Source organism: Trachinotus anak, unplaced genomic scaffold (assembly GCF_046630095.1).
Source record: "Trachinotus anak isolate AG129_WGS33_773 ecotype Australia unplaced genomic scaffold, CSIRO_AGI_Tana_v1 ptg000009l, whole genome shotgun sequence".
In the NCBI taxonomy this organism is placed as follows: Eukaryota; Metazoa; Chordata; class Actinopteri; order Carangiformes; family Carangidae; genus Trachinotus; species Trachinotus anak.
The window spans coordinates 17,791,605-17,811,237 of record NW_027273860.1 but is presented as its reverse complement, the minus strand read 5'-3'; the positions used below and the strand labels follow the sequence as shown (position 1 = coordinate 17,811,237).

The 19,633-nt window shown below is 41.5% G+C and overlaps 1 protein-coding gene across 2 annotated transcripts in view; it reads right to left on the bottom strand.

The window, feature by feature from the left end:
• Nucleotides 1-131: 131 nt before the first annotated feature.
• Nucleotides 132-19,633, bottom strand: part of zcchc2 (zinc finger, CCHC domain containing 2) — a 29,693-nt gene continuing 10,191 nt past the window's right edge. The window contains exons 4-14 of one of the 2 annotated variants that reach the window (XM_071485632.1): nucleotides 18,904-18,975; nucleotides 16,861-16,961; nucleotides 14,265-14,368; nucleotides 13,074-13,136; nucleotides 11,788-11,848; nucleotides 11,344-11,473; nucleotides 9,160-9,227; nucleotides 7,875-7,948; nucleotides 6,793-6,906; nucleotides 4,990-6,707; nucleotides 132-3,973 (exon numbers count right to left, since the gene is read on the bottom strand). In XM_071485632.1, the coding sequence (XP_071341733.1) occupies nucleotides 5,008-6,707; nucleotides 6,793-6,906; nucleotides 7,875-7,948; nucleotides 9,160-9,227; nucleotides 11,344-11,473; nucleotides 11,788-11,848; nucleotides 13,074-13,136; nucleotides 14,265-14,368; nucleotides 16,861-16,961; nucleotides 18,904-18,975 (2,487 nt within the window). In that variant the 3' untranslated portion in view covers nucleotides 132-3,973; nucleotides 4,990-5,007. The remainder of the gene's footprint in view (nucleotides 3,974-4,989; nucleotides 6,708-6,792; nucleotides 6,907-7,874; nucleotides 7,949-9,159; nucleotides 9,228-11,343; nucleotides 11,474-11,787; nucleotides 11,849-13,073; nucleotides 13,137-14,264; nucleotides 14,369-16,860; nucleotides 16,962-18,903; nucleotides 18,976-19,633) is intronic. The other variant, XM_071485631.1, reaches the window with a different exon arrangement.

The window sequence follows — 19,633 nt, the reverse complement described above, 5'->3', positions numbered from 1 at the left end:
CATGAAAAGCTGTTTTTTTTTAGCATAGACCAAAACTTATTCATATTGTTCCAAAAGAAAATGTGACTAGAGGCTCATGCTGCCCAACACTGAAATACTCCAACAATATGAGTAAAGGCAGTCAGGACAAATTCACTTTCCATTTTTTCATATTTATTGCTTTTAATTACAGGAAAAAACAGATCAACAATTTGCATAAAATTCCGCTCTAGAAATATATTTGACCTTTCCAGTACGTAGATATCAAAGAGTAGAGTAAACATTACAACAGAGGGTGGCAGCAGTGACCCCTTGCAAATGTACAGTACAGCATTTATTTCTTAAACCATCAAGGTCAACAAAACTACACTTGGGTTGTTTGGTATATACACTGGACCTGACTCTTCATCCACACAACAGTCTGACCAGTGGTGGTGATGTGGACCATCACCACTGCTTATGATCTCTGGATCCAGAACTCGGCAGGATCTTCTGATGGAGAGGAAGAACCTTCTGGGAAACAGTTTGGGACATAAATAATGTTTGAAGTGGAACTGGAGACAGTCTGATGGAACAGCAGTGTGTCTGAGGGCGTTCATCCTTTACAGATTTACATGAAATGTCTCATAGTCGCCACCACTGGAAACTCCCGGCAGGAAAAACTACTGCGTGTGCATCGATGAATATTTCGCTCATGCACTGACAGCAGTTTGAGCAGTAATGGTCGTTAAAACCATGGAAACAAGCAGGATGTACACAAAGGCCCAGAACAACGTAAGAGCAGAGTCTCTCCCTCACACAAACACACACACACTTAATTAGGAGAAACTATAGTAACTTTAAACACTTAAGAACATCACTGAGAAGAAATGGCTGCTTAGAAAAAGTGTTATTGTTCAAATCAAAAAATAAAATAGAGATAGTCGCACAGTAAACATGTCACTGTCAACAGGCTATGAGTTGTTTAATGTTATTCTGCTGTCCTGCAGTTATTTTGTAATGAGGACTGTTAATTCTTATGGACACTTTCTCTTACGGAGGCCTAAAGTGTTCAGTATTAAATAAATACAAATGTATAAGTAAACCCAGCTGAACTAGCTAGGCTGACTCGTGAGTTTAGATAACCACTCATGATAAACCGAGCCCACACCCCTTCCTGGTTAGTTAGTATGTGGAGGTTTGTTAAGATAAATAAATAAAAGGAGATGTTGGTTTTATTTGTCAGTTTAGTGACAGGTGATTCAGTGTGATGGGCTTAAAGGTGACATGAAAGTGCTGTTGTGAAATTTAAACAGGGAAATATGAATAAAATTCTACAATGAAATAAAAATGAAATGAATAAAAGTAACAATGGAAGAATGTGTCATAATAATGACTTAGGTTTTAATTGTTTCATAAATTATTTCAACAACTTTTATTTTATTTTAATTTTTAATTTATATACTATTGAACACTTTGGGGCTCCATACCCTCACACACTGCCTCCCATTCAGTACTTCAAATGTTTCCCAGAATAGCTTTAGAGAACAGTCAGAGAATGTTAATGAGCTCATTTCTTAAAATCAAATATTGGTTCAGCAATCAAAACTATTGAGCTTTCAGATTTTTCGTACAGAAAAGTCAGATATTGCCTTCCTCAGTGTTGTACAGGCTTAAACTGGAACCAGCCGTCAACTCTCAAAGAGGTGATTGGATATAGAAAAACAGCTGTTGGATAAAATAAACTGCTCTGTTTGTCAGTTTGTACGTCAAGTAGAAACAAAACGAAAATCTAGTTTGACTCTCAGACTACACACGTCAACCCTCGACTGAACTGTTTAAAGCTGGCCCTGCTGCTCAGTCTCATACGCTCATGAAGGCAACGGCTGAAAGATTTGTACTACATTCAAAAACTGTAGAAAAATATCAGCTTGACAGTCTAAATCTTCTGTAGAGACACTAAGAGGCTGCAGCCAACAACACCAGACTATTGTGTTCTTAAAGCCTCAGTCTGCTTCACACAGAGTTGGACTGTCTGCAACTGTCAATGTCTGGCAGTACACACACATATATACACATCTTTATGTATATATGTAAAAAAATTTTTAACTTTTCTAAAACTATCACAACAGTCACATCTGGGACTGGACTTCTGTTTGGGAATAATGCAAGACTATGTAACGTCTGAAAGAAGAGATAACGGCGAATATGCTCAGGGACTGCTGCTGCTGACCTACTCACTCTGGTATGACCAGGAGCATATTTGTGGTGAGTGTTAGAAAACACACTTGCCACAAATAGATCTTGCTGTGTAGTTACTCAGTTGACTGGCAGACTTTATGACTCTACGACTCTCTAGCATTTAAGTCACTTGAGGCCACAATTCAGCAAACATTAGAGTGTTGCTTTATGAATGGGATCATCTTCCAACAGAGCGAGCTAGCTACCTTACTACAGCCATAAGAAAGAGAAAGACAGATTAATGAGGATGAGAATGACGTAGCTGTGCGGCTGTCGTGAGTCAACTTATACAAATAACACTAAAATAAACAGAAGGAGCAGAGTCACCAACAAAGACATGCAAATGACATCATTCTTGGAGAGAGACTGGGGTGGCAGTGATGCTGAGGACGCTATCACCCCGTTTGAGTGTGGCCAGTTGGAACGGAGGTAACTTTTTTTTTTTTTTTTTTTGCCTTTAGACATAGCTGGACAACACAATCTGGTGTTGAAGCAAACTGAGGCTTTGAGAGTCCTCCCAGTAGTGGTTAAAGCCTTACATCCTGTCTTCAGTAAGACAAGAGCTTATGAGTGTCCAAAGCAGAGTAGCTTCATCTTCAGGAGAGCATGAATCTGCCCAATAGAGTTTAGGTTTTTTTTTTGTGAACAAGAGGGATTTTGGGAAAAACCTACCACTGCATCCTGCCAGGTAGACTGATAAAGAAGTGGGCTGACTTTTGTTCATTCAGTCAGCTGGGATCAGAGTAGACTGATCTTCTTGTAGTATTTCTACAGTATCTGTAACTTTGAATTTCAAACACAGACCTCACTCTAAAACATTAGCCATAAAAAGTTGTTTCACACCTGTAAAACTAAAGTAAACTAAAACAGTCAACATGCTGTCTTTGCTGATTAGTTTGCTATTGATATTGACAATGAATGAATCCTTACATGACTGTGGTTGTGGTGAGGACTGTTTTAGTGCACTTAAGTTCCTGCTTCACTATAGTGCATTTTCACAAGGTAAAACAATTAAAAGAAAAAAAAATACAAAGCAGCAATTACTTTCTAACCAGACATATATCAAGTGGCAAAAATGTATGAGATCCATACATTTTGATACAGTCAGTTTCCTTAAATGAGAAGGTGTACATTCATAAACTTACAGCAAATTTGAAAAAATTAAAACAAAAATAAAATCCATTTTGCTTACATTATGTTTTGATTCTTTGAAAACGGCTATACAATTCTGCCAGACAGTAAAATCCCAAGTGAACAGTAATAATGAGGAGAACACATAAATACGCTGTTTTAGAAACAAGTGTCTAAGAACCTTTCTCAGTCGAGACTATTCTCCGCTTTAATGTAAAAACAAAACAAAAATTCCCCCAAAAATCTGTCAGCTTCCTAATAATTAAGTAATAAGTTAATTGTTTCCAACCCTCAGTGCAAAAATATCAAAAACAAACTGAAAGGGAAGGGACTGGGAGTCACGTGGACTCTCGGTGTGCGTGAGACAGTGTATCATCTCCACAGAACAAGATTTTCTCAGGCACAAGAACTTAGGCTTTGTCCACTGAGCCCTTGGCAGGTCACTCTTTCTTTCAGAGAATTTTTTTTTTCCCTGAAGTACACAGAAGCTTTAGTGCACCGCTCACACACATCGCCTGGGGAAGAACAGGACCGTCACCGTGGAAACGAGACCAGAGGAACTCTTCATCCTTTCTCCTTCTTCAGTCCGCATTGTCAAACGCTTCTGAAATGTGAGCGGCTGCGTACTTTAACCGGAAGCCACCTGCAATGAAAACACCAACACACAGGCAGCCACGTGGACACACACAGATGTATCCACACACACAGAGGATACACAATCAGTGGACAGTTGAGGAAACAATAATCTGAACATTGATTACTGTCAGGATATATCATGCTTTTCACTCAAGTGAAACTCAATTGCGTGTTTACTACTTCACTACTTGAATGAGTTGAACAAACTGGCAGTCACTGGTTTGCATTCAGCTCAGCTGTCTGTGAAATTCAGAGACTTTCACAAGGAACAATCATATCTATTATCATTGTTGTCGGAGTTGTTTTTCATTGCACCACACAATCTTCACTGTTTTGAAAAGTAGTTCCACGTCTCCAGACTGAATTTTTTCATCAGTTAAAACCTGCAGATTTCACCATCTTTGAGCTGAGCAGTGTAGAACTGGTGTGACAGTGACTTAACAGCTCCCCCCTCTGGATAATCTTCAGCCTGCTACTCATGAGGGAGCGAGCACTGCATGTGTTTAATTTGTAAGAGATTTCTGAGCCAGGTTCATGGTGTTTCACGGTGTTAAAATTAAGCCTCTGCTCTGAAATTGTGTCACATGTGTGACTGCTTCCTAAAACACAGGCTAAAAACACACATTAAGGCTGTTGTCCCACCTACTGCTTGCTGTTTTTTTAGCTTGGTGAGGTAAGTTTCTCTTGTTGTGTGCCTATAAACACACAAAGCAGGGGCTGGTTCAACTTTCTCTCATTTGGTTGGAGGTGTAGTCAAAACAAACTGTCTTTGATAGCTATCAGTGTATGACAAAACTTGTCTGCTTTTTGCCATAATTTCTCTTCTCTGGGGTTTATCCCAGGTAAGATCCCTCACAGTCTGACTCCTACCACACTGCACTACAGCTGTGCTGACAAATAACTGAGACTTGGTGTTCAGGCCTTGTACTGAAGGTTTTCTGGTAATAAATTAAACAACTCAAAATGTACTTGATGAGAATGAGCTTCTCAGTCTAGGCTGAATGTTGGACTCTCACGACTGACCTGGGGCTCTGGGGAAAACTAAAGGGTCCTCTGTTTGTCCCTGTTCCGCGTAGCTGCTTTACCTTGCTGTGTGGAGTCTATGGAGGGCTGGTTGCAGTCCTGAGCGTAGTGGCCACTGACACCACAGTTATAACAGGACACATTGCCGTTCTTCTTATTGACTCCGCCTCCCCCCAGCGAGGCAGCGGGCAGCATCCCCAGAGGACTCGGGTACACGTGCTGGTAGACGCGCTGACAGAACGATGCTGCCGGCGCCATCTGCTGCTGGAGGTTGTAGTTTGCAGCTGCGGCAACCGCCACTGCCGCAGCCTGGGTGCTCAGCATGTGTGATGGCACATCTGCATGGCTGTGAGAGTGAGTGTGGAGGGGGCCGTAGGGGGATGGGTGTGCAGGAGGTGGGGCGGCGGTGAAGAAGGGGGGCAGGGGGGCACCACCATTAGCCTGGTGAGGAGGCTGAGGCTGGGTGAGGTAGCTGTTGCTGCACAGGCTTGTGAGCTGGAAGAGAGGTGCGGGAACGCTGAACACCTGCCGTGCTGCTGCTGCCATCTGGTGGGTGGGGAAGAACAAGGGTGCTTGGCAACTGGAGGCGCCGCTGACGCTGCTGCTGTTGCTGCCGCCGCCTCGCCCGCCGCAGTTGTTGTGACAGCCACAAGTCCCACAGCCCATTGGCTGCTGCTGCTGTTGCTGTTGTTGTTGTTGTTGTTGTGGTGTTGGCTGCTGGGGGGGCACTTGCTGCTGCTGGGTTTGCTGAAGAGTAATAGGGTTGCCAGGGGCAACAGGAGCACTTCCTGTGGAGGCGCCGCTGTTGCTGTAGGATGTACAGTCACTGTGTGCCGTGCTGTGAGTAAGTGCTGGGCTGGGGCTGGGGGCAGGTCCAGGGGTGTGGGTGGGCACAGCTGGAGGAACAGCTGCTTGTACATGTCCAGGAGATGGAGCTATTCCAGAGGCAGCAGGTGCTCCTACAGCAGGCATGACAGATGTGGGGACAGGGGGCAGGGTGTAGGGAGAGGGCAGGCCAGACGGTAAGGTCAAGCTGGGGTGCTTGGGATGTGAAGTCTCCACATGTGGCAGAGAGGGGGCCAGACCTGAGCTGACACTGGCCGGGTCTTGGCAGGGAAGAGACTGCTGAAGAGGAGAGGAGAAGGACGTGGGGCCAGGAGTAATGACGCTGATGGCTCGTACAGGGGCCTGGTGTGAAGCCTGGGGGCCAGCAGGAGCAGGGCCGCCCCCCGAGACTCCATCAGCGCCACCCTGGCTGTGAGACAGAACTGTTTTGAACCTCTGAACTAGAGGCTGCACACCAAGACTTCCTGGAGGGTGGAGGCCAATAGGTGAAATCCCAAAGGTGGGGAGCATGTCCCTCTTCTCTGGGTCTCCCACAATTCCAGGGCCTGGGATGGCTGGAGGCACTAGGGGCATCTGCATCATCAGGGCCCCAGATGAGGGCTTCCCATCAGGGATGATGCTTTGGCTGGGAGGAGGGACCAGCGGAAGCAGAGATTCAGTGGCTCCATTGGGGAGAACATAGGGCAGAGAATGCATGAAGGAGAGGGGGGGGGGCTCTGTGCTGGTCTCTGGGCAGAGGGGCTCCATCTGGTTGTTGGAAGACAGAGGATGGACAGAGGAGACCTCCCCGACCACAGCTGGGTTAGTCTGCTGTGTGAAGAACATGTCAGGACCAGGACCTTTACTGGAGTCATCAGAGTGGCTGTCTGTGTCTAACAGAGAAACACATGCAGCCCATGTTACACAGAGAGAAGCACGTAGCACTCAGCAGTATTTTATTCTGAGTGTGCGTTTTACCTTTGTTGTTGTCATCCTCACTATCCAGGCTCTCTGGTCCTCTGTGTTGAGGGCTGGATGGAGAGCTGTAGCTTTCTGATGAGGTTTCACCAAAAGTATCTGGACCGGAGCCATCTGCAACAACACGTGTGTTAGAGGCCACCAAGCATCAGGCTCCAGAGCGCTCACAGAACTTCAAAGTGTGTATCTGTTTACATTAAGCAGAGCTACTGTTGTGAGTCTACGCTGTGTAAAGCAGTATGGAGCTGTGTGGAACAGCGTCTGACAGCAGTCTGCACAGCAGCGCTGTGTTCAGTGTCACTAAAAAAAAAAGTTTTCAGTCAGTTATCTGTATATTACAGCCAATAAACAAGGCTGCTGAAAAGTGTATTAAAGAATAATATTTTTCTACTGGGTCTGACTATTTGTGTGTAGGAGGTGAGAGGAGGTCCCTCTATTATTATTCTTTGTCTTTCTTCTATTTGATAGATAATCATCTATAAGTTTGTCAGCATGTAGCAGGAGCCCCACTTCTTTTTTTTAGGGCCATATCTGTGAACCGTTAAGTAATGTAGTATGTAATTAGCTATTAGCACTTCCTGTATGTAACAGGAGCAGTTCCTGTTTACGACGTATCACTGGAACCTGGACTCTGACACTTAAGAAAACCTAAAAACCTGGTGATCCTCAGGCAACTGTTTTTCTGTTTTATTAGAGGGTTTATGGATGTTTATTTGTGAAGGACATCGGAGATAATGACATCCTTGGAGAGCATGAGGTACACTGAATCTAAAAATATGTGTATCGTATCTGTGTGTTCTGATCTGACTGAGTGCAGTTTATAAGGCAAATTGCTGCTATCAGCCACTGCTGCAGCTCCAACTTCAGACCGTGTTAGTGAGTGAGTCACACAACAAGAACTAGCTTCCTGTTGTTTAGCACCCGTCTCTTTTACATTCCCTCATGTCTCTATTACAGGAGACAGTTTCATGTTGTATGTTCATATCTGTTTCACTCATTCACAATCATCCTGGAACTCCATGTTCCTTCCCTCTGTTGTTATTATTACAACCTGTCATCTCAGCAGTCACCCAGACACTCACCTTTCCTCTGAGGCAGAGCAGGCACCAAACTCCCGTTGGTCACAAAGGCAGCTCCTTTTCCCTTCACCTTGTCCCTGAGAGGAGGCAGAGAAGAGGACAAAGGGACAGAGTAACATCAGCGCTGTAATTCAGTAACAAGGGATGCAAATGTAGTAGCACCGCCACATATTGGAACCAGGGTCACTTATGGGCCAAGTTAATTATGTAATGGATGAATTTTAAGTGTAATTGCTGTAATGCCATCCTGTGTATGTCTATGTGTGGCCTTATAGGAGTCATTCTAATATCATGTTGTGTTGTATTGGGGAAGGGGGTGAGGTCGGGGGGGAGAGTGTACAGCGGCAAGGTTTTAAAACAGGGAGTGAGAGAGATGGAAGGAGGACAGGAGTAACCGACTTGGGGAGTCTGCGGGAGACCCGGGCCTTTCTTGGAACTGAGGGCTGAGAGAATAGATATCATCTGGAGACGGGTCCAAAATACCGGTGAGACCGCTTCCTTTTGTTTGTTTCATGGAAACTATTCCAAGAGGAGGAGGCAGTGATTTTCTTGTTTACCCTTGTGGAGTCACACTGCTGCATCGTTAAAAATACTCCTGCGGAGATACTGAACTAGTAGTGCAGAGTTTTGGATTGTTGTGACAGAGCTGGATTTACATTTGGATTTATGAGACTTTTCTTCTGGAGTCCAGGGTTGCGTCACGCTTAAGGCGGACAGGGACAATTAAGAACTGTTATTACCTGAACCTGTGTATGTGTAGATATGTGTGCTTATTTTCTGATGAAAAACAGTGAAATAGCTAATCCATACTTATTTGTGTTCCATCCTTGTTCTTTGTTGTTGTCTTTGAGCTAGACACAAGTTACACAAACACACATCAACCATTTCTAAATGTGAATCATATTGCTCCTGTGATTTGATTTTAGTAATAATCAATCAATTGATTGTTACAATGTGATATGTGATGAGTAGAATCAGTGGCAGATTACAGTGATAAACCTTTGACAGAGCAGTGCAGTGAAATAAGTAGCTGCAATATCAGTGATACTACACTACACATGACCACAGAGAGATCACACACTTGATCAAATGTTACTGAAATGCAGAGAAGTGACTGTTACTTTAAAAAATCCAAGCTAATGACTTTCATGTGACACACAGGGGGAGCATGACCTTGTCTTCCCAAGCAATGAAACTTTTTTATTTTAGCATTATTTACTTTCATATCAATGGCAGCAAAGTTACCTCGACATCGTCATTAAATGGTGATAAGCTGCTGCTGACCTACCTGTCTGTGGGCAGGACTCTGCTCTTGGTTTTAGTGGCTGGGTGGCTTCTCTTCTCAGCGTCCTGGTGCTGTTAGAAAGATCAGAACAGCTTCAAGTTTCATCCGAAACATTTCAATTTTCAAAGACTTTCTCTGGGATTTCATTGCATTTTATTTATGATGTAATTTTGTTTGCTTCATAGCTCTGACTAATGAGTGGTCAGAACAACAAATTAGGAATTTTGGTACTGGCACATTTTTCTGCCAAACATCATATGAAGTTTTTACAAATATAACTAGACAATGAAAACCTATATTACTCTCTGAAAATTATATAATTTACAGTTACTTTATCCAAATATCCCAGAGCGGTGTGTTCAATGTAAGGAGGGCAGAGGTGCACTGTATCATTGTTAGTGGAAATTTGCTACTGTTTGAGGTTTAGTGGTTACACATATACCGTATTTTCCGCACTATAGGGCGCACTGGATTATAAGGCGCACTGTCAATGAATGGTCTATTTTCGAACTTTTTTCATATATAAAGCGCACCGGACTATAAGGCGCATTAAGCGAAACAAGACAGTCAGATAAGTCAGTCAAACTTTATTAAACGCGTTCACAATAACTCTCAACATTGTTCAAACGTTAGCGTATTCACAATAACTCCTTATACACACACACACTGTAATATTATGGTGAAGCACAGTATGTATTACTCCTGACTACGATAGCCGTAATGCTGCAAGCGGTGCGGCTTTGTAGTTTACCAAAGTCGTACTAAAACATTTTGACAGAGCGCCGTGAGCGCCGTGTACCACACAAAATCGCTTCGAGGTCAGTAAGCACAACCAGAATTAATCCATATATAAGGCGCTCCGGATTATAAAGCGCACTGTTGTTTTTTGAGAAAATTAAAGGCTTTTAAGTGTGCCTTATAGTCCGGAAAATACGGTAGTTATTTTACTCTGTATGTATTAACTTGTGTGATAAAAGATAGGGATGATTTTTCCCTCATTGCAAATATACCACTGCTGGCATAAATCAACTCTAACATTTCAATGATCTATGAGAAAAAATAACATTTGCATTAAGGAAAAAACACAGGGAGCTGAAAAACAAATGTGAGGTTCCTGAGAAACAATCTCATGGAGGACTCTCCAACAAAAGGACACAACTCATAAAAAAATAATAACTGGATGACATTATATATTCTCAGCAATAACTCTTACAATCACAAGAATTTGCATAGCACTGTCCAGCAGCACAGAAAGACACATTACTGTGTGCTAAGCCTCCGTTATGACAAGAAGAGAGGGAGGGAGGGAGAGAGAGAGAGAGAGAGAGAGAGAGAGAGAGAGAGAGAGAGAGAGAGAGAGAGAGAGAGAGAGAGAGAGAGAGAGAGAGAGAGAGAGAGAGAGAGAGAGAGAGAGAGAGAGAGTCCTCTGTGCTTTGTCAGCTGTCTCTCTCCCACTCACACATGCATGTAATCTTGACCTATATCAGAGAGATTAGCAGCGAGTACTCTCATTCACGTGGCAGTGTGTAGCACAGCCAAACAAACACACACACACACACACACACACACACACACACACACACACACACACACACAGTAACTACAACCTCTAATGATTAACTACTGTTCATGGATTTGTCCTAAACTGTGCTGCTGAAATGTACAGTTGAGTTAATCTTTAAACCACTGCTGCTAAATACCCCTGCTGCTGTTACACGTGGGAAATGCAAAACATCTTGACGCAGCAAAGCCTTCAACCCAAAACACTCAGGTATAATCATCCCCTAAAGACAGCTGACATTTTTTGTTCTAGTGGTAGGGAACGGTTTCTTTTTTAAATTTTTTGAAGGGCAACATTTCTCATCATCAGGAAAAGACAATATTCCTTTTCGTATTTTCAGGGCAGTCACCTGAGTGAGAGCACCTGGGCAGGAGACCTACTGACTCTCTAATCCATCATTTTAAGTGATCTCACATTGTTTTCAACTTGCAAACACCACCAATATCTTACTTCAAGTAGAGTCGTCCCAAAACAGCACAAGAAATATTATTTTTGTGTTAAGGCTGCCTTCCCTATTAATAAATACTGCATGAAACCTTATGTGTAGGTTAAGAGCTGTAAACAGTTACAGCAGAAACATGTTACAGTGGATTTTCCACAGAGGATTGAATTAAGGAGCCCTGTACCTTCACCTCTTCGGCCTCCTGACTGCCTCTCAGATTACAGTTCTTCTTCCTCCTCTCTGCTGGACCGTTGACATCTGCAGTGTGGCCCCCTCTCCGACCATCCCCCTGGGAGGCTTTGGCACTAGAGAGACTGATGGAGAGGAGAGGGATGTCAGTGTTGTATTTTTTAGATCATACAAACATCAATAATGATGTAGTCTCAGCCTGTTTCACTGCTATTACTGAACTTATTTTTCTCATTAGTATCAAACTCTTGCATTGATCCATATTTTTTTCACGCTCTCCTTTACACAACTCTATGTAACAAGGGGATGTAAATAAACTGTCTATAAATTTTTGCCTGTATTCTTAATAATTCGCTTTAGTTTTTTATTATAATAGTTTATAATATTACATAATAAATTGCTTTTAGAAGCACAGATCTGACCATAGACATCTACTCACCCTTGACATGGACTCTTGCTCCCGTGCTTTTTCTTGTGACCCTGAACATACGACTCTAAATCTGAGAGACACATCAATAAAACACCATTACATTCATCAATACTCAAGCAACAACATGAGATTGTAAAATGCTTTTCCCACTATGACCAGGAAAAGATGTAAAGAGCAGCATCCACAGCATCATATTAGTATTAGCTCTTAGCTGGTAATGCTAAACCCCTATTAGAGCCCAAGCCCAATGAAACCTTTACACGAGACACATCACACCACAATCTGCCACTCTCCACTGAAAATTAAGCAAGTCACGTCAAAGCCACAGTCCAAGTGAGACACTGCATCATATTTAACTAAACAGAAATGCATCTCATTGTTAAAGAAAATAAAGATATCCTTTCTAAAGTCAAGCCAAAATGTCCTCTCTCTTACTATTCCCATTATGTCTTATTTTAACATAAGACAGAGACGCAAACAAAGAGACAAATAAGTAAAGCAGTGAAGGGACAACTCAAACAGTTGTAACCATCAGCACAGCATCAATTTAATGTTACAGCTGATCCAGAAGACTTTTATTTTGACAGTGGCATATTGGGGAAAAGAATTCAGATCATCACTAATGTACAGAGACTGGTACAGAAGACATACATGTTACATATGCAGTAAGCTGTATAGCTTGTGTTGTTGGGTCTAAGTACTTTCAAAGGGGCAACACTAGCACTTTCCACCTGCTTGTAGTCTCAGTTCCAAATTCCCCCAAAAAGTCAAACTATGACTTTGAATAATACCTCCAGCCAAACACAAACACACATGCCCAGTTTAAAACTACAGGGAATATTTGAATCTAAATGTAACCTGTAATTTCCTGATCAAATTAGCAGAATTAGTAATGAGTACACCATTAATCCCACACACAACATTTCACAGCATTAACTGAGCATTGACCTATTCTGATGTAAATTTTGAGCCAGACCAGGGCTGTGGTTGCTGCTGCTGGAGCACATGACCCAGCAAATATAGCCGAGAAATATGAAGATTGGAAACACACTCAGCCTTTCCAAGAGACCTCCAAAAATAAACTCTAGTTAGCTTGTCATGTTTGCTGTGTAGCTTAAGCTACAGCTATGACTGCAGCTCTGCTAGCTGGGCTGTTCCCCACACACAGTCAGGCCTCATTCACTGATTATGCATGCTCCTGTGCTTTTCTTTTGTCCTCTTTGTTGCGCTCTCTCTCCACCACTACTACTCCACACAGAGGAAAGCTGCTGTAAGAGAATTTCACTTCTTCTCACCTTCCTCCTGACTGGAGGCATCAGAGCAGTCTCCCTGGTAGGCCTTTCCAAGCTGGCAGTTGCCTATAAAGAAAAAGATCACTGAGTTTCTGACAGCAGTGACCGATTATGGTCTCACATCTCAGTGACAACTGTTGCTGGAGGTTTCTGACTGGACAGGTGCCTCCCTGCAGGCGTCATCTGTGGATTACTGCCTCATTGTTTGACATCTACAGGTATGCTTATGCTGGTTTGTGGCACAGAGTAACAACAACTTTGTGTAAGGAGAAATCATGAATAATGATGAACCTAATGATGTCTCCCTCTAGTTAATTCTGATAAGGAGGGATAAAAACATGTATCTTCAGAGCACAATGTCCTAAAAAACTCAGCGGTTCCCAACATTTTTCCTCACCAGAAAAACGGATTTATGTGTTAAACCATGATGGAGTATGCCTACATTTTTGTTTTATGTGGCCTCTGTGCTGTCCAGGTGGGTTTTTTTTCACTGCATCATATATGAAGATCATCTATCATTTACATGGCGCCCGACCACATCAGTCTGACCATCCAAAGGCTTAGTAACACTACCATGTGTGTTCTGACTGTAAAATCCTCTTTTCTCAACAATGAACTATCTAATGTTTTAGTAGTTAAACAACACAACCGATCAGGCCATAATGAAAGCAAATTCATGAGAGTAAATACACGGACACAGCTATTTAACAGTGTCTTTAGTTCACCTGTCCGCTGGTCATAAATTACAAGATACTGCCATAACATTCTTGCTCCTTTTAATACTTTTAAAGACTACAATTAAAACTGTATTCACTGAGAACAGTGACCAGACTCTGAAACAGAGGACACCAGTTTTTCCTCCCCCCTGTCGCCAAGCGCTTGCTCTTTGTGGGAACTGTTGGGTTTTTCTCTGTAACAAATTGAAAGTAAGGTCTTGACCTTACCCTGTAAAGTGCCTTGAGATAATGTATATTCTGATTTGGCACTATACAAATAAAACTGAATTGAATTGAATTGAACCAGTCTGTGGCGTCCTTGTGAGGAGATCACATCACTGAGACTTTAAAGGCACTGTGTCCTAAAACAAGACATGCTTCACTGCTAAATATATATGAGTAAAGAACAGACGTTTTAGGAAAAAGAAACACATTCCTCCAGAAATTCATGGACATCGATTCTTAATCTGATACTCACATCTGCAAGAAGCAGGTTTAGCAGAGTAACTGGAGTCACAGTTGAAGAAGCTGCAGACCTTTCTGGTCTGTCTGAAGAGTGGAGGAGCAGACAGGAACCTCTCCCTGAAAAGACATCTGGAGTTACTTTTTTTCCTTACACATATATCATATATATCACATATATAACACACACACACACACACACACACACACACACACACACACACACACACACACACACACAAACACAAACACAAACACAAACACAAACACAAACACACGTTATTTTTTGGTTTTGTATGGCTATGTTCACACCTACTGCAGTTAAAATAATACAAAAAAGAGCCTTCCCCCGACACCAGTGAAGCCAACACCCGGAAAATATGAAAGAAATGCAGCTACAATGGTAATGCAGCTGAGTTGTGGGCTGAGCTACTGGTGAGAGGCTTGAGCCCAGGGAGATAAGTTTCGTTTTCCAGTCTCACTTCACACAAAATGAAACTCATGGACACCATGGGGAGTGTGTGTGTATAAGCTGCGCATCAGAAAAAGGCATAGGGCATAGGTGGCTCTGAAAATCAGCCTGATCTCTTCTCAGTGGCTGAATACCCATCCAACCATGACAGACACACACTATAAAACCTCGTCACACGCCTGACAGTGTGTTATGGGGGCAAATGTAAAAAGTTGTACTTAATACTCCAGATCAGAGGTTCTCCTATGGGGAAAATGACTTCAAGTCATTTATTATTGCTAGCTCTTGTGATTTGACTCTTTAGACTCACTTAGTGGCTGTAAGACACAGCTTATTGAGGAAATGAAGTTACTTCAAACTCATTGGCACCAAGTTGCTGGTATTTAAGTCACTTCTTCTCTGAGTCATAACAAACATGATACACACAGCTTTAGATTCAATGAGAATGGCACTTTCTGAGGAAGTTGTGACATCCAATCTCCATGGTGAATAAACGTCATGAATCTGCTCAGAAATCACAGAAAACAAGACAATTTGAAGTCTTCTTCAGTATCACAGTAATGCAGTGATACTTGTCGGTACATCCATGGGTACAGTGCAAACAGGAAATGACAACAAACAGCTCAGCAGACTGTTTGCTGATGTAAACAAATATATAAAAAATATAATAAAATATAAATACATTAGCTGAGGCCCTAGACTACATTCTGTTCAAATCTACAAAAGCATTATGGGAATTGTAGTTTCACAAAATGTAGTGACACAATTATTAAAATTAACTTTTTTGCATGTTGCAAATCAATAGATCTTTTGACAATTTTGACTAAGGCTCAAAATGATGAGCATTAGTCATGGTTCTTACGTCTCTGGAACAGTAACATGCCCCTCTTTCCATTCAAAAACAGATATTTAACTTGTGTTGAAAATCTGTTGAAAAGCTGATAAAAAACTGTAGAAAAACTGTGGCCAGGGTGGGTGGGAATCTGGGTTGTGTTGGTGGGGGTCAGGGGTGCAGTTGTCTCCACTCATTCTTGATTCTCATCCAGTGTTTTTCTTGGAAATGCTTTATTACATTAGCAAGAATCACTGGCTGTTGATCTGCTTCAATTGTGTTGTTATGTTATATTATGTCACACCAAACAGCTCATACACGAGTGGTTACTAAAAACCTATGGGGAGTTAGCTGCTTTAATTTGGATTTCTGTAGGTGAGAAAAATGCCACTCAAATCCTACCGACCGCCTCCTGAGGCCAGAAAGCTTGGGTGTTAGTTGTTTTCAACGTGTACTGTGCCACAGTAAGGAGTGAGAATGGATTCCAGATTTATTACACACAGGAAATGACCCCAAGATTGTCCATGACCTCTTCTCTTTGGAGAAAAACAAAATGAACTGACCACAGTCTGGACAGCGGATTCTCCTCGGTCAAGTCTGCAGTTAGGTATATTTTCATGTGATCTTATGGTGTGAACACCAGAGAAAACCAAACAACAGCATGGAGTCCATCATGTTCAGCTGTCAGAGCTGAAACTCAATGTATTTAACTCTATCTAACCAAGAGAAGAACGACAGGACACAAAAAGGAAACCTTTAAAGTTATAGTCATTTTGAGAATACTCAAATACTGAAGCAAAGTAAGCAAATATTGATCAGTAATAGAAATGATTGTGCTATAATTCTAGCATACCCCCTTTATTTGACACATCAGGTGCATATCTCGGATAAAAGTACTGTACCTGAGCAATGCAGTTTCTGCAATTTTATTTTTCCTTTCTTCTTCATTAGATCATTATAATTAATATACCCCATTTTGTTTACCGTATATTGCCAATTGTTAAGACAAAAGGAGCATTTGTTTTTCTGTTTTTTATTTATTCATTCTTATTCTTATTCTTATTTTTTTTTTTTTTCATTTCAAGTTAAATTTTGAATAAAAATGGTGTGGCCCGATGGCGGAGTGGTACCACATGAGCAGATGACTCCCGACCAGCCCGACTCTTTCTTGCATGCCATTCCCCCTCTCTCTCTGCCCCTTTCCTGTCACTCTCTACTGTCCTGTCAATAAAGGCAAAAAATGCCCAAAAATATATATATATATATTCTAAAATTTAAATAAAAATATTGTGAAAAAAAGTACTGTACCTGAGGTTCTTCTCCACCTCCCTGCTCTCATACTGGTCCCCCTGGTTCAGAAGCCTCAGGATGCTCTTCTCAAAAGACTCAGTACACTGATCCTTAGGAAGCTGAAGACAGAAAGACACAAGGTAAACAACAGGCAGGATTCACTGAGAAACAGGTTACAGGCATAAACAGAGCTTTCATCATCTGCCTTAACAACTACAACAGTTATTTGTGTGTAACCCTGTCATATCTGCAATCTAATGCAGCAGCGTGGCTTTGGGTTCAGCTTCACCTGTCATGATTTAAGCTTAAGTCAAAGAATGTGTCAGCGTTTACATCTTTAACCTGAGGAACTGTCTTCTAGACGAGGTCTGGAGTTTATATATAAACTTTATAAACTCTCTTGCACACTGTACCTCAAAAGGTGACGAGTGAAAACAAATCTTTTGACAGGTGTAGTTGAATTATTAGACAAAACCATTATTAAAACAAGACAGGATTATTTAAGGAGACTGAATAGTGAAAATTTGTTTACTTTTGAACAAGTACATTTATCTTGTTATTTGCTGCTTGACCATTTTAAATGTTGACATCTGCTCTGTTCCTTGACAATCATTCCACTCTATAACCAACAGAAAAACCAGGGCAATATTCTTCATTTAACAGTTCTCTGTCTCGATTTGTTTTTTCTTAATAAGGAAAAATAGGCTTTTTCACATACAGTAGATATTTTGACTTGTCATAGCAAGAAAATCACAGGTGTTATGTTCCATTAAAGTGTCCCAGTAAGCCATAACAGTGACAATGAGCTGCACGCACAATACCAGGACCCTGAAAATGAATTCAGCCTTTACCCACTCAAATATTTACACATGCACCTTTACTACTGTGACAACAGATCTTATGTGAAAAAGGTTCAATGGGTGCATCCCTCTCCAACACTGTCCATGGTGCTGACACACTCATCATGTCACCACCATGGCACCAGATCATAAACTGAACTTTGATTTAACTAAGTTTCAACATATCTGCCTACAGTAATCCATCCCTGTTTGGTCAAACTTTTACTTAAGATTATAGATAATTCAATGGACACTTGTTGGAAAGCAAACACATGATGTCCCCTGATCCTGTTTGTAAATGTAGACAGCATGGATGCAGCTATGAAACACAACAACAACAAAAATTCTGAATTTAATGCCATGTCCATGTCATATATTTTAAACCGTAATTCCACCAGCCAAATGGGAAAAACCATCAACCTCCCATTTGTAATTCTGAGTTGGAGATTTTTAAAATTTTTGATGATATCTCAAAAAATGTCAACAAACTGTTGGCAGGATTGCTGCAAATGCACCACCACTTGAAGCTACATTAAAATAAAATGCAAAGATAATCCTAACACAAATGATTCAGCTAATTTTAAAGGGTGCATATCTGGTTTCAATTGGTTCTAGCTTCTACAAATTTAAGATATTTATCTGGTGCCTCCAATGTAGCACTAGCAAAGGTTCAATAGTGTGAGAAGTGGTGCCCTCTAAACACCACTTTTTCTACACCTGAAGTCTTGATGTACATTTACATGCAGCCAAAAATTTGTGACTTTGAGGACTATATGTACACCAAGTCCGCTTCTATTTTGAAGAGAGGTTGTGTGAGGAAAGCCGGTGTCACCCACATTCATTTGATTCTACCTGAAACAATACATAGACAACCAAACGATGTTGAACTCCTGGCCCTATTCTCCTATTAAATGGCCGCGCATTATATTTTTGCCTCTTGCTGGCAAAAGGCAACCATCGTCTTGGTGCATTGCGGTCAACAACTGGAACGGAGAGTGGACTGGGAAATACACATGCTTGGAACGCCAGACCGACCGGCTCTCAGTTGTAGTATAACAGGAACCGCATGACCAGAGAAAAGTCCACAGCGATGTGGATGTCTGTGCCTTTAGAGTGGTGCGGCTCTCAAGGAACTGTGATTTTTCTTGCCTGTGTGACTGATTGGAAGACAAATAAGTTGAGCCACTTTGTCATAGATGAGTGAAAAATCAAAAGTGGGAACCTTAAGAAGGAAGTTCTCCAGTTCCAGATGGGTCTTGGTCACACTGCTGGAAGAAGAGTCTGACCACTTCACCTGAAACACAACAGAAGACAACCTCCATCACCACATGGACTACAATGAGAAGCTGACAACAGCAATGTTGTAAAGTAAACTGGGCTATGCTATGGTATAATGAGAATAATGTCACAGTAAATGGTAAATACACACATAGCAAAGTACCCAAACGGAGAAGATTACATAACACTGATTTAGCTGATGTACTTATGGAGATCAATTAAAAATAACAAAAAATTTAAAACATAATAACACAAAAAACATAGTAAGTGTGATGAGAACAGACAAGAAAAGAAAAGAGGAGAGGAGGCTAACTCCCCAAGGGCCTTCTCGTCTATCATGTAGATATGACATTAGTTACACCCATTAAAGCTTTAATGGGTTTAACTTTTGTACTAGAATTATGTTCTATACATTTTGTTGAGTTAATGTACTTAAAAATATGCCAAATGTTTCCAGCAATTTTCAAACTGAGAGGAATCTGTAGTTTTAGTCAAGGTAATGGTCTGTTTCTTTTGGTGTCCTTTGTGCTTGTGTCAGTGTTGTTGTTGTGGTGGAATGTCAACAGTGTCAAAATTCACTTTTTATCCAGTTTTAAGCCACATGTTTACAACAATGTTTTAACTAGATGAAAGATTTTAGTCATTAGCCGTCTGGATCTGGATCTGGAGAAACA